This window comes from Plutella xylostella, chromosome 4, assembly GCF_932276165.1.
Source record: "Plutella xylostella chromosome 4, ilPluXylo3.1, whole genome shotgun sequence".
NCBI lineage: Eukaryota > Metazoa > Arthropoda > Insecta > Lepidoptera > Plutellidae > Plutella > Plutella xylostella.
The window spans coordinates 11,892,327-11,906,341 of NC_063984.1; the positions used below are offsets into that span (position 1 = coordinate 11,892,327).

The window sequence follows — 14,015 nt, forward strand, 5'->3', positions numbered from 1 at the left end:
TTACAATGCCACTCGTGGTTCGAGTGCTCCTCGTGTCAAGTGCACTTCAGGTGCGGGTAGGTGCGAGTAGGTGCAAGTAGGTGCGAGTAGGTGCAAGTAGGTGCGGTAGGTGTCGGAGGTGTAGCTGCTTCAGCTTCAGCCATTGTGAAGGCGATAGGGTGCCCGGCTTTATATTTTGAAATTATAAGTGTTACGCATGTAGATGCTATATACTGAGCCTCTAGTACGCTATTTCGAAAACGTAAACATTTATAGTTTCTTACAAACTATCAAACCTAGACTAGACGTACTGTTATATATAGTTATACGTATGTTATCCCACCATTATCTTCCATTCTTCACCATGGGCCCTCAATCATGAAAATCAAATCTATTTCAAATCGTAGTAGAGCTCAACAATTGGACCCTCGCATATTGTAGGTACATAGCTTCTGGATAATCAAATATTGAACGTCGATCTAGCGACATAGCAGCAAGCAAGTTTGTGTGTGATTGAAGCTAGTAATCCATCAGAACATTAATTATTCAGTACCACTCTAATTATATTTACTCTACAAAAGCCGAGGTTTAACCGAAATCAAATTCAATATTTGGTTATTGATTTCTGAAGCTACAAAGTCACTTACTGAAGTAAGAATTATAAAATAAACTACACAAATATGTGAATTTATATTCAATACTAGCTACTTCTTGAGGCTCGGGATAAAAGTAATGTGTTTCATCCAGGGTTTCAGCTTCCCGCATATCATGAAAATCCGTTCAGTAGTTTTAACGTGATAGATTTACTACAAACATTCTAACAAACTTCCGCCTTTATTATAGTAGTTTTGTCTTTGTCCAATCCCAATAGTTTAAAATCGAATGTATCGAATAATTACTGTAATTACTCGTACGTTTTACTTTCGTTTGTCAAATCAATAAACTAGTAGCTGGACATACCACGTCTTAATTTGAGGAGGTTGGAAAGAAAACCTTCGTACATGCTTCATTAGAATAAAATTTCAGTGAATGATTGCAACTGAAATGTTAGAAAGTGTAGAAGTAACGGAACTATGTTTTAGGGCGCAATAAATAATGAAAACTTGGAAAGGACTTGCAACACTCAATCTTTCAGGAAAACCATTTGTTTTCCTGAAACAGTTGTTCAAGGTCTTAGTGAAAAAATAGAGCGGAAGCTATCTACTCACTTAATTTAACAGAATCATAAATAAAATATAGAGTAAGTACTTGTTTATTTTTATCAGAAAGATGTTAACTTTGAAATTAGCAGACTTCTGGACACCATTTTGCTACTATGATCATTACTACAACAATAATAATATATATTGTATAATGAAATCACTAATCAGCGAACATTCTAATATATTCCATAACTCTGTCCTCAGCGTTCCTCCTCCATATATGTACTATAACGGCTACTTTTGAATGCACAACAATCTATTAAACTACAACTGAACGACCGTGACACCCGTGACTCACTGTCCCTGCAGTTAATCGATTAATTACCCAAAATATCGATTAAGATAAAAAATAAAATTAGATAAAAAACGCATCGGTCCAGGATCAGCAGAGGTCTCGAATACCAGGCACCGGGCGGGCGACGAGGAGGTACCCTAGACCACCGCTGATGATAACCACACGCCCAAATTGTGGACTGCTTCTGCCGAAATAATGCACCAGCCACCCGTCTGCCCCCCTGCCCCTCGCAGCTTGTACTAAAACAGGCCCCCGCGGGGGAGGAAACCCAGGCTACACTGGTAGCTGTACCATTTTGTTTTTGTTATCACGTTATCGCTGATAAATTGAGGAAATGTACGTAAACGATTGCGCGCGCCGCGATATCTCTGATTGCGTTAATTGTTGTACTGGTTATAATGTGTGTACATGTAAATAATACTTATTTTTATTATATTAAAGACTAGTTTAGATTGAGAACCATTGGATGGGGGATTGTTTCATTTCACGTCTCTTTAGTTACGTATGTTTCACGTCATAGATGTTATTAAGTATGATTCATTTTGGCTGCATAATTTTTTAAGGTTGTCTGGAAGAAATATATTTAATGGACATGACTGTGATTTTTACTGTGCCTCAATCTCGGCTTTATCAGTTTAGAAAGCCCTTTCAAACAGCACCCACAATATAAAATACATAATTATATTTTTTAAGTGTGACCTACTGACCTGTAAAATTTATTAAAACACGATATTATTTGTGAATCCTTTCCTAAAAACGCCCACTTTCTAAAGAACACAAGCAGGAAGCAATAAGTAACCAGTGTAAATAAAATTTCATGATACCTTTTAGTTTTGCAAATAGGAACATCACACCGGCTGAAAAAACTCTAATCAGTGTCCATCACTCATATTTTACACTTCACTAGCCGACTGTGACGGTAATATCAAGTCACGTACAAGTACTTAAAGTGCTGCGTATCATAACATGATTTTAATCGATTTAGGTACATGCTGCAAAACTATGCAAAATAGAATAAGAGACTTACCTACTTTTTTTAATTTATGAAAACGAAAAAAGTTTAAGATTTCTTCGGCTTCGGCATACAGTATCTGTCATGATAATTTCAGCAACAGGCACCATTTTGAATGGGAGAAAACGTAAACTTTTTAGTTTAAGTTTTACGACAAACCATCAACCTGTAGACGAAAAGCTTTTTTTTCAGCAGCAAGTGAGAGCATCTATTTATTTATTAAGTGCGCTTAACCAAAACATTTAAATCTGACTGGGTAATCGTTTCACCACGGTGAGAATCCCTATCGACGACGACTGAACTAGGGGTCCTCGCTGCACGGGTCCGATATCGACGTAAATAAACGGCACTGTGATTACTTCCCATAATATTGACTGCGACGAATCTACTAAATAAGTACCATTGTAGCTCTTATGAAGGTGAAGATGCAAACGAACTTCAGTATTTACCATGAACAAATTATTTTTCTAACAATTCCACCGTTTAGAACATTGCAAGAATAAGTAAACGCAATGCTGGTGGCGCCATGATACTTGATAGCCCCCAGTGATTCTGTTACCGGCTAATAAGCTCACTGTCGCCTTCACGAATAGGATTATTTTATAAATCACCAGCGGCAGCGGCAGCGTGTGTTACCATGATACATTGTAAATAATTGTACTGAACTACTTTTTAAAATTGTTTACACGCACGCCTCACCTACAAGATGTATGTAATGTAGAAAACAGCAGAATAATATTCGCATAAACATCTCATGCAGGCATTCCTGTGAGCAACTGGACAAGAACCGTGCTGGCGAGCAGCGGCGGTCTGGGCCATTAGTGGAGCTCTGCTTTTTGTCGTTTACTTTTTTGGACCCATCCGGTTTTAGTCGAAAATCTGGTTACCTTGGCGAAGTGATTAGTTTCTTAAGTGACTAAATCAGAAATGGAGAGACATAATAAGCTGCGTCGCTCGCACGACGCTAATCAAATTATATGCAGTGTGCAGCAATCTGGGGTCGTGACCAGACGCGCGTGCGACCGTCGGCGACATACCTACTCCTCACAGATATTCGCGATACGTGTGTTGTGTACATAGTAAGAACCGGTGTTCCAACTACGTAATTCTAATTCAGTAATTAATTAGTATAGTATCGGTTCCGGCGGTGAGTCGGCGGCGCTTTCTCTCACGCATCGAGCACTGTGCAGCGCGCGGCCGCCCGCAGCGGACATGAGCGCGCCGGCCGCCCCCGCGCCCCCCGCCCCCCTCCCCGCCGCCGTCCCCCCCGCGCACCTCATCCACATCGTGGAGCCGCTGGCCGAGGACTGCCAGCGCGACCTGCTGCCGCCCGAGGGCAACGTGAAGCTGCGCAACTACCGGCTGCTGGGCGACAGCGTGCGCGCCTACACGCCCACCGGCGACATCCACACGTCGCCGCGCAAGGGCAAGCTGGTGCCGCGCTACGACGTGCTGGCCGTGCTGTCCCCCCCGCGCGCGCGCATCCTGCAGCTGCTGCGCGCCTCCGACCCGGGCCGCGCCGCGCTGGAGGACATCGTGCGGCCCGCGCCGCGCCGCGCTCTCGCGCGCCCGCTGGACGACGACGCGCGCCGCTTCCTGCAGCGCGCGCTGCTGTCGCCCAGCCCGCAGGGGCTGTCGGCCGCCAACACGCCCGAGCCCGCCGCCGCGGCCGCGCAGACGCCCTACGCCGCGCTGCACTACCCGGCGCGCAGCGACACCCTCACCGTGCCCACCGCCGCCCCATGCGACTCCCTGCACGTGCCCCCCGCGGCCCCGCACGCCGCGCTGCACGCGCCCGCCGCGCCCTGTGACACGCTGCAAGTGCCGACCGCCGCGCACCTGCACGTGCCTGCTCCCCACCTGGCGGTGCCGGAGCAGCCCGCGCCGGTTTCGGTGCCGGCGGGGCGGCGGCGCGCGGACAACACGGCGGGGCGCTCGCTGGCCGACGAGCTGCGCGAGGCGGAGGAGGGCGGCGGCGGTGACGACACGCGGCCGGAGCCCCCGCGGCCGGACGCGTGGGACTGGCGCGGGCGGGCGGGCGCGGCGGCGCTGGCAGTGGCGCGGGAGGAGGGCGGCGGCGCGCTGTCGGCGGCGGCGCGGCGGCTGGACGCGCTGCTGGAGGAGTCCCGCGCGCTGCACGCCGAGCTGGCCGGCATCAGCGAGGACATGCAGGTGCTGGCGCGCCGCCTGCGGAGCCCCGAGCACTGACGGTACCGCGCGCCCCCGCACCCCGCACACCGCACGCTCAGCACGGGCATGTGGCCGTGTCTGGTTGTAATTGCCCTGGTTGCACGTTGGCACTGTACATAGGAATTCACGCGTCACGCGATTGATCAATTTAACATTTGCTTTGTAATTATTCGCTCTCGTCTGACCACGCGGACGTATACAATGATAAATATTTAGTTTTTGTTTACCAAATTACACATCTCGTATCTTTGAACGTATTTATAACACGAACACAACAAAGATAATGCACTTTTTTCTGAGTAACTAAGAACTATGATTAAACATTCCTAGACTAGATATTTTAAGATAAGTACTACTTAGTAGGATAAAAACAAGAATGTAGCCTAAACAAAGCAAGAACAATAATTTACTAAATTACTCTAGCTAAGACATTATAACCGGTTCATTACATAAAGACCCTAATCACCTAGTTCGTGTTTTGGTAACAAACATAGAGATAATTATCCGATTTTTTGTAATTTTTTCGTTATCGAAGATAATTATGTTTCACTTTTTAGAACACACTACCTGACAGCCACATCTATTCAAGGATTCAAGGTCTTCGTTCGAATCCCTTACTTATTTTGTTCAGAAATTCAAAAACGAAATTTTGAAACTACGACCCTGTAATGTCGGAATACTAATTTATACAAAATGTAGGTTGTACTCGTATTTAAGACCTAGTAGGGGGCACGGGCGCACGGTTCAGGGGGCTCACGTAAGGTACTTCTTTATCTTAGTGTACTTACTTGTAAACATTACACGTTGACAAGATTCGATTTCACGTAGGTAAACAAACAATGCTGGCTTGCAACGAACCTGTCGAATCAATCAAAATTCCAAATTGAATTTAAAATCCGCCCCAATTCAGATGCATATTTTTTTATACATACTCACTCACCTCAAGCTGAGCTGATAATAAGTATGATGATATGGTGAAGAGCTGTGTAACCCAGGCAGGGCTACACTCATAATTATAGAGACGAGACGTGAAATCGAATCCTGTCAACTGGGCCTTTATTTATAGAGTCGAGAAGGAAGATAAATGTTTGAATTATCTACTTTGACTTATCATTGTTACTAAAATATTTTGGCGCCGGCTATAAATGACTTGATAACAAAGTATGATATTCAAACATTTTGTATTTTATTGATCCTCCTAGGTACCTCCTCACAATTCTCTATCAGATGCTTATCGCACGTAATGCACAAAATTTACTCAATTAACATAACGATAAAAACTTTCCTCGCGTCTGTTAAGTTTGCAAAAGACTATAAAAAATCTGTGTCATTATAGTGAGCTGAACAGCAAAAGAAACGTTATTGAAAACACCGAGGAAGAGTGTGATACGATGGATTTTTTCCATAACGTCCACGACAACTACTGTGATTCTCTCTACTTATAGCCTCCCCTATTTCCCGCTCAAATAAAGCGCACAACATCTGTGGTCTTCCCCACTTATACCCTTCCTTTTCCTTCTCCAGCTATGCATGGTGCGCGCGGCGCGGTGCGCGGCGGCGGCGCGGGCGCTGGGCGCGGAGTCCACCACCCTGAGGTTCCTGGACGACGTGGTGGCGCTGCTGAGCGGCAACGTGGCTGGCGCCGTGCGCGCCCGGCAGTGGCCCTTCGTCATAGGGGACCGGGACGATAGTAGGAACTATGTCGTTTGAGGACAGGTGAGCGATGTATGTACCTATCTTATAATTATTACATTGGTAAAACCATTAGGGATCTTTTTCAGTTGAGGAATACAAAACAAACTTTACATCACAAAGTTTTGCTACAAAATCCTGCGTAGGACCGTTGCTACGAAGCTTTGCTACGCCGCGCTACGAGCTACGAGCGTCGTAGGGCTCAGGCTGCATGTCAGTATTATTGTACTGTTTCTTTTACCTTGTATTCATTTCATACTATTTGTAAAGCAAAGAAAGAAGGCTACAATTATACAAGTATTTCTTGGTTGATATCGTGGAGCTTCCGGCGCCAGGGCAAGTTGGAGGCTGCAAGTTCTTAACTCTCTTTACAATTTATAGTCCTACTTGCGGCCTAATAGGAACAAGAACTTCCCGTAGACCGCTAAAGCTTCAATTTATAGTATAATACTGTGATAATTATCGTCTGTATATATCTCGTTTATATTTTAGTCATAGTCTAATTTTGCACCTTATCGTTTAACATTCCTGCATAAAAAACAAAACACCTACAACAGGTGCACAGTAACAGAATCAAAAATATATTCCAAATTTGCGGCATAATTATTGTGAATTCCTGTGATTTAAAATTTATTAATGAGATGCGTTTACACAAAGCGTCCGATGCCGTCGACGAAACAAAACGAGTTTAAATTCCGAATTATGGAAGTTCGAATGAACGTTCGCGTGAAATCGGCTCATTAGCAGGGGGTCACTCTATTTGACGAAAAACTAAGTTTCGGAGTCTTTCACGACTCTATCTCGCTGTATAAAACGTGCCGATGCCACGAAAGCTCTCGTTTGTTAATTTTTCGCCAGTATAGAACAACCCTCCAGGAGCGCCCGCTGTCACGGCGAGGCCCGACCGCGGTTAGCAAACAAACTAGTTACGTTACGACTGCGACTCGATATGACGTAGTTAAACTACAGTTAAAGAAACTTCGGTAATCTCGGCGTCCTATTCCGGGAGTTTCGGCAGTCAATTGCTATTTGCCAAGTGGGCTGTTGCGATCCGAGATAATCATGAATACGGCTTGTGAATTCATACTAAAGTATGTATTTATTGATAGACAGTTAGATAGATAGATAGAGTACTCTTTATTTATTTTATTTATTATTTTATTTTATTTTAAATGGAAAACTTACAGCTATTTTGACAAAAATACTTATAAATAATATTATTACATACTTATTTGTACATAGACACTTAACTAGGGTACAAAAGGCGGTCTTATCGCTTAATAGCGATCTCTTCCTGACAGTGAAAGAAATCAGATATCAATGTACAAAGAGGGATGAATAGAAGGAGTAGAAACTCACTTAAAATGCATTTTTATAGTACTTCTCCAAAAATAGGTAAAAAGCTTGTTATTTATACAGTTACGGGAATAATCGGTGTAGTTTCGGTCGCAACTAATTACCGGTCGCGGCCGTACCGGGCCCGGCCCGGCGCTCCGCGGGGCACTGCGCCGCAATAGATAATACATTTTGTTAATTTTATAATATTCCGCGTTGGTTAAAAACATGTAGTACAAGGTATACTTAAGTATAAACAATTTATCTGTATCTACAACTATCGCAATATTTTATGAATGATTGTGCGTAAAACGTAAAAAATCTATTCGCCACCTCTGTTTTGAATAATTTTCAATGATGATCCTATTAGAAGCTAGCTAAGTATAAAAATGTGAAAACAAGGATGCAGTAATAAAACAAGCTGCCGCTGCCGGGGCGCGTCCCGGCGCATATTGCCAATTGTTCGTAAATCAACGACTATTACTCGACAATTGAGGTTAACGAGTGAAACCGTACGCGCCGATTAACGCCCGTTATTTCAGTTAACAAAATGATATTTTCAGTTGACAACCGGCGCGCTGTATCGGCAGAGAACAAAGAGGGATGGCGGGCGCGCGCGTGGAATATCTAAATGTGTCGAGAATTATGGACGCCAGTGGGACTCGTTCGCTGTGATCATTCTGCAATTATTGAGATTTTACCGTAACTGAATACCTGATTAGGATAATTTATAGCGTATTTTTTTCTGTTTCATTATCATAACTACATAGGTACATAAATATAAAACGTATCGTTGTTTTTATCTATTGTATTTTTTATTACTGTTATTTATTACGTATAAATATTTTATCACATTGCGCCATCCATCCCATCTAACTAACATTATAAATGAAAATTTGTCTTAAATCATTATAATTGCTGCCGACATATTAGATTTTGTTTTTATTAGTGACGGGTCATTCCCTTACATGTAGAGAGAGTGGCAGAGTGAATGCCACTTTCGCAGATAAGTACAAAGTCAAAGCATTTCATATTATTATCATTATTTTCTTGTTTATTGTTTCAGAGATCACCATTATGACCGATAACTGCAGTGAACCGGCAGTCGTCGAGGTAAACAACAAATAATACATAGATTTAACATAATAAATACAACTAGATTTAATTGGATGATATTGGTTTGAAAAAATACAAATGATATCTATGTAAAGACGTAGTAGGTACTTACAAAAAATTAGGTAGTACTTTATTACTTAGTAACATACTTTAGCAACTGCTACCTTTTTAGTTATAAAATAAATTGAAGCTGTTTCCTCAAGTACAGAAATTCTAATCGAAGTTAATCCATAATAGTATGCGCTATAGTTGACATCGAAACATTATAAGAATCTCTATCAGACTTATGAGACTGAATGGTTAGTGATGTAAATACTTCACTATAATAATGTTATATAACTTATACTAATTTAGAGATTAAAGGAGAGTCAATAATGTAATTTAGGTCTAAGCATAACAACTACGAAGTCTCTAGAAAATACATAATTCAGATCTCTTATCTTCTCGTTTAATTTCTCCCGGAAAATAATAACGTCAAATATTGGCACAGTGATTGATAGCAACAATAGTTCATTACGTCGCCGCTCGCATCTAAACAGGGACCTTATTATCAAGTTTTAACATCTTTCATACTTGTGTAATATATGATATTCCATTATACTTATTTTATTAAATTAATTGCAGTGAAGTGCAATTTTAATTGTCTGATATAAGCAAAATAGGTTACGACGGAAAAATCTTCTAAAGTTGTAGAGAGATTAGACATGACTTTAACCTTTAGGGGCACCTCGTCTACTTTCCCACTTCGTCTACTTTAGTACTTTGTCCACTTTCCCACTTCGTCCACTTTCCCAAATCGTCCACTTTCCCACTTCGTCTACTTTAGTACTTTGTCCACTTTCCCACTTCGTCCACTTTCCCAAATCGTCCACTTTCCCACTTGGTCCACTTTCCCAAATAGTCAGTGGCAGTGCTATGTTCCAACCACACATCGCATAAGCGTCCATTAAGATGGTGGCAACGATCATTCATTTGATTCAACGGGATTGCTATAGAGGTCGACATCAGCAAGTTAGACAATAGGGCTGCTAAGTAATTTGGTAGTGTGTCCCGGCGGTGATTAATGCCGGCTGGAGCGCGGAGATGGACTGTTCCGCTCGGAAACAGATCATTGGACCCGCTCTGAGCTGCGAGCCGAGTTCCGCCACTATTATTATAACGCTAGCCGTCCGTCTGTCTACACACGGGACATGTTTCGTTTAGTCACTATTATTCTACTATAGAATTTAAATGCAGACAGTTGAATTGTGTTATCTAGGCCCAAGCGAAACTTCCAGGAACTAAGATAAAATGAAATTTCATTTGATGCGTAGCGTAATTACGTACATTCATTAATGATTCCATGCATTCCATTCACGCATCATTAACAAGTAAGAACGTGTATTAGTTATTGCCGTTGCCCACTGCATACTACTATACATTACAAGTAGCTAGTAACCTACATATTTAATTGCAGCAATTTCCCATAAAAAAACGTGGTTCCTTATTGGTTGCGGGCATCACTAACTCGGCCCCTGCTTCCGTCAACAGGGTCCGAGGGTGGAGGGCAAGAGTAATCTCTGTTGGTGACAACCGATGCTCAATTTCCAGCAGGATCCTTCCACGTCATGCTTCTTTAATTAGATCTGTTATGTGGCTCGCTGTGCGGGGCAAGCCCCATGCGTCGGGCTTACGGCTTAAAACAACCTTCTTAGTTTAATGGCTTTTGTTTCAATTCAATTAAATTGGTGTGTCGTAACTCGCAACCTCGTAACAATGTGCGTTTTGTATACCGGTTTTGTCATTTCATTTTCATGTTTATACGACTAGATAAAAAAGTTATACAAAAACAAAATTATCATATTAAAACCATTTTTTTAATGGGTCGCCGGTCTTCATTCATTTAATTTCGCAGGATAATGTGTTTACTTAATGGATTTTTTCAAAAAACTTGTAAAGTGTCTTATTAGTTTTATCTGTTATTATTAAAATATATTAGTTACCATCTCCAACAAATTAATAAGAAATGCATATGCATTATTCAAATAAACAGGTTTTGGAATGTTAATTACAGCTCATTATTATTGGCATACCTAGTTATCTTTTTCTTTAAAACACTTGGTTTTTTATTCAGAAAAAAATATTAAGGTTGAACATGATACACACCATATATTCTATGAAATCATAACTTTACTAAAAATAAGCAGATCCTTCAAGCACATTATCGTGCAAGAGCGAGCAGCGCCCACCGAGGAAGCCCCAAGAGTACACACGGCCGTAATCTGACGTCACGGATCTGAAGCACATTAATCATATCAGCATTAGTTTATTTATTCATCATCCGCATTCCGCTAACGGTTCCGTGATAATACGCAGTTAGCGTGCGGCCGGGGCGGGCGGGCCGGGGCGGGCGGGCCGGGGCGGGCTGGGACAGGCGGGCCGGGGCGGGCTGGGACGAGCGGCGCAGTGCTCCGCGAAGCATCTCGAGTCGCGTGCTGTAACCCTGCCGTCTAATTGCGAACGCGGATCGGATGCGTATTTATGAAATCTGTTGCTGAAATTGTCTTTGGGTAGTGTATACTTTAAATACTTTAGCAATACTTACATTCTTGGATAGGTTTCGCTAATAACTACTAAAGACATGGATGTCGTCTGCATGTCGTCCGCATGAAAGTACTTTCGGGGAAAATGTTGGATTATACACAGATATATTTTTTGTCTTGATAAACAATAATAGCACTGTCTAGTACCGAACGTCATCCCCGATTGCAAGGAAAACCAAATATCTCGCATGAAAATTCCTGTGGGTACTTATAGCCGCATCTAAGCATATATGTATCTAATTAGAATTATAACTCGAATCATGATCACAATTTTTCCACTAAAGCGTCCTAACACAAAACCTACCCCATTTCACCCCACATTCCATCCCCACGCGCCCTGCACTTGGCAACTCCGCGTCCTGCTCACCGGCTCCACGAGCCCAGGCTTAGTTCCCCGCGCGCCGCCAGCATGGCCTGAGCTGGAGACATGCGGCTCTCACGTGCGTAGCCCTTCTCTTTCACACAAGCTACATAGAGAGAGATGGAAGACAGATGAAGAGCATGTGAGACGGTGTGGGGCTTGACTGGTGATTTTGTCCCGTGAGAGAGTGATTAGTGGGGCTCTAGGAGTGAGTGAGTTGTGGAGAAGATTTTTAAGATGAGAATGGTGATGTAGTCACCTTGACGAGAGTCGCCAGTTGGGAGATGATGGAGTGGATTGTGTGGAGAGGTATGGTGTATGGATGACACAACTGTAGTCTACAAGAGAGTAGAAGAATTAATGGTGAGTGAAAGAATACAAACGCGACTGGAGAACATTAGGCACACATGTTGAATATTACAATAGCACTCAAACCCAAAACACAGCGCGTTACACAAAGACACATTCATAACTCACACAAATAAAAACCGATGGACAAACCTTTGAACCTCTTAATTTGTAGCTCTCCGGGGCCGAGAACATAATATTTGTGTTTTAAAATGCACCCGCCCGGGTGCCCCGGGGGATCATCAAAAGCTAATGGCCAAGTAATTATTAACGTGGCGGCCGCGGCCGGAACACGTAAATATGCAAATACGGAACCCCCTGCATTATCTGAGTGAAAAACATTTACTTATACATAACATACATGTATCTAGTATAGACTATAGACTTAGTATATACTAAGTCTATGACTCCAGTGGGGTTTTCGAATTAAGACTATGATCTTGCAAACTTACGGGTCCTACGATCCGAACGAACGGTGTGTATGGTGTTCGTTGGATGTGGAAGTATTCAGTGATGATGATTAAGAATTCAATGTTAATTTTACTGTTAATGGAGCATACTGCTAGATTATTGGTAGTTTTCGTCATAACCTCTGAAGTTCGACATGGAAGATCTAACAATAAATTTAATTACTATTGGTGTTTAAAAGCTATCGTTACAAACCGGTGATATAATAAAGGCACTAACTTCATCCAACTGAAAATAAGGGGTTCATTGACATGACGAATTCCTGAATATGAAGATTTCTAAATAGGTCACAGGCTGTGGCAATCCTACAAAAGGCGACGCTACGACATGCTACGAATAAGGGCTACGCGCTACGGGCTACGCCGCTACGACGTAGCTACTACCTGCGCAGATGATCGCTGAACTTTCAGTATCCCAAAAGCTTCATAGCTTCTTGTATTTTACTTTCACAGGTATGTAATGTGTGTAGAAGTATACCTACACAGTTATTTAATCGTTGTAATTATAATATTTAGTATTCCACGAATATCATAGAACTTTGTAAATCCTTGATTACACGAAAATTACAGTAACTCTGCTGCTTAGTTAATAATTTATTTGGCCGTATTTGGGAATCAAAATCAATATTGATTCCGATATGAAACAAAGTTACGAGTTCTGAAATAGAAGTTTTATCAATCAAATCTGAATAAATCAATAGTCATTACATTACTAATAAGGTAAGTACCTCGATATCAAAGGAAAGGTAAGCAATTTCAATCAAAGGTTAAATATTTGAAGCAATAGAATCCAATTTCCAATAGATATAAGACCTAACATGTTGTTTTAATAAATTTAATAACCCCGCAAAAGAGGGCTTTCTATTTGGATAAATTTGAAACACAGGTACATGTATTGTGGACTGTGGTATATTTTATTCTCTCTGTAGTAGTATATCTAAATATACGTATTTATTTATACCTGGCTCGTATAACAACGATGTGGGTATAAAAAATTATAAAACACACGATTACAGCAACACAAAAAGTTATTCTAACTAACGATGTCAGTTTTGCCAACAAAAGACACGGAAAGTTTCCAGAACTAACTCGTAAAGCTGCAGTAAGCTCGGTTGCGGTTGAACCGCGGGTAAACAGGCAGAATTAGCTTTTTTCATAATAAAGCTTTTTGTCAATAATGTCCTCGCGTGCCGTGCCATGGAGGCAGCCGTAAACTGAATTATATTTATATTTCAATGAGCCTGTTGCCTGTATGTACAGTCAGTAGTATCGATGAAAATTAACAAATTAGTACCTACTGCATAATAAGTAAGTTAAACTATCAGTTTTTTACTTTAAAAACTACGAGTACCTACATAGGATAAAGTAAAGCTAGGTACATGCTGAACAGGAATTAAACCCGCTTTGCACAAATGAATATCTTTATTTATATTGAA

General features: G+C 41.8%; 1 protein-coding gene across 1 annotated transcript; it reads left to right on the forward strand.

The window, feature by feature from the left end:
- The first annotated feature begins 3,307 nt into the window (after positions 1 to 3,307).
- Positions 3,308 to 9,260, forward strand: LOC119694618. Its single transcript, XM_038121399.2, has 3 exons — positions 3,308 to 4,660; positions 6,203 to 6,394; positions 8,772 to 9,260. Exons 1-2 carry the CDS (start codon positions 3,701 to 3,703, stop codon positions 6,386 to 6,388), a joined length of 1,146 nt encoding a protein of 381 aa, XP_037977327.2. The 5' UTR covers positions 3,308 to 3,700; the 3' UTR covers positions 6,389 to 6,394; positions 8,772 to 9,260.
- The last annotated feature ends 4,755 nt before the right edge of the window (positions 9,261 to 14,015 follow it).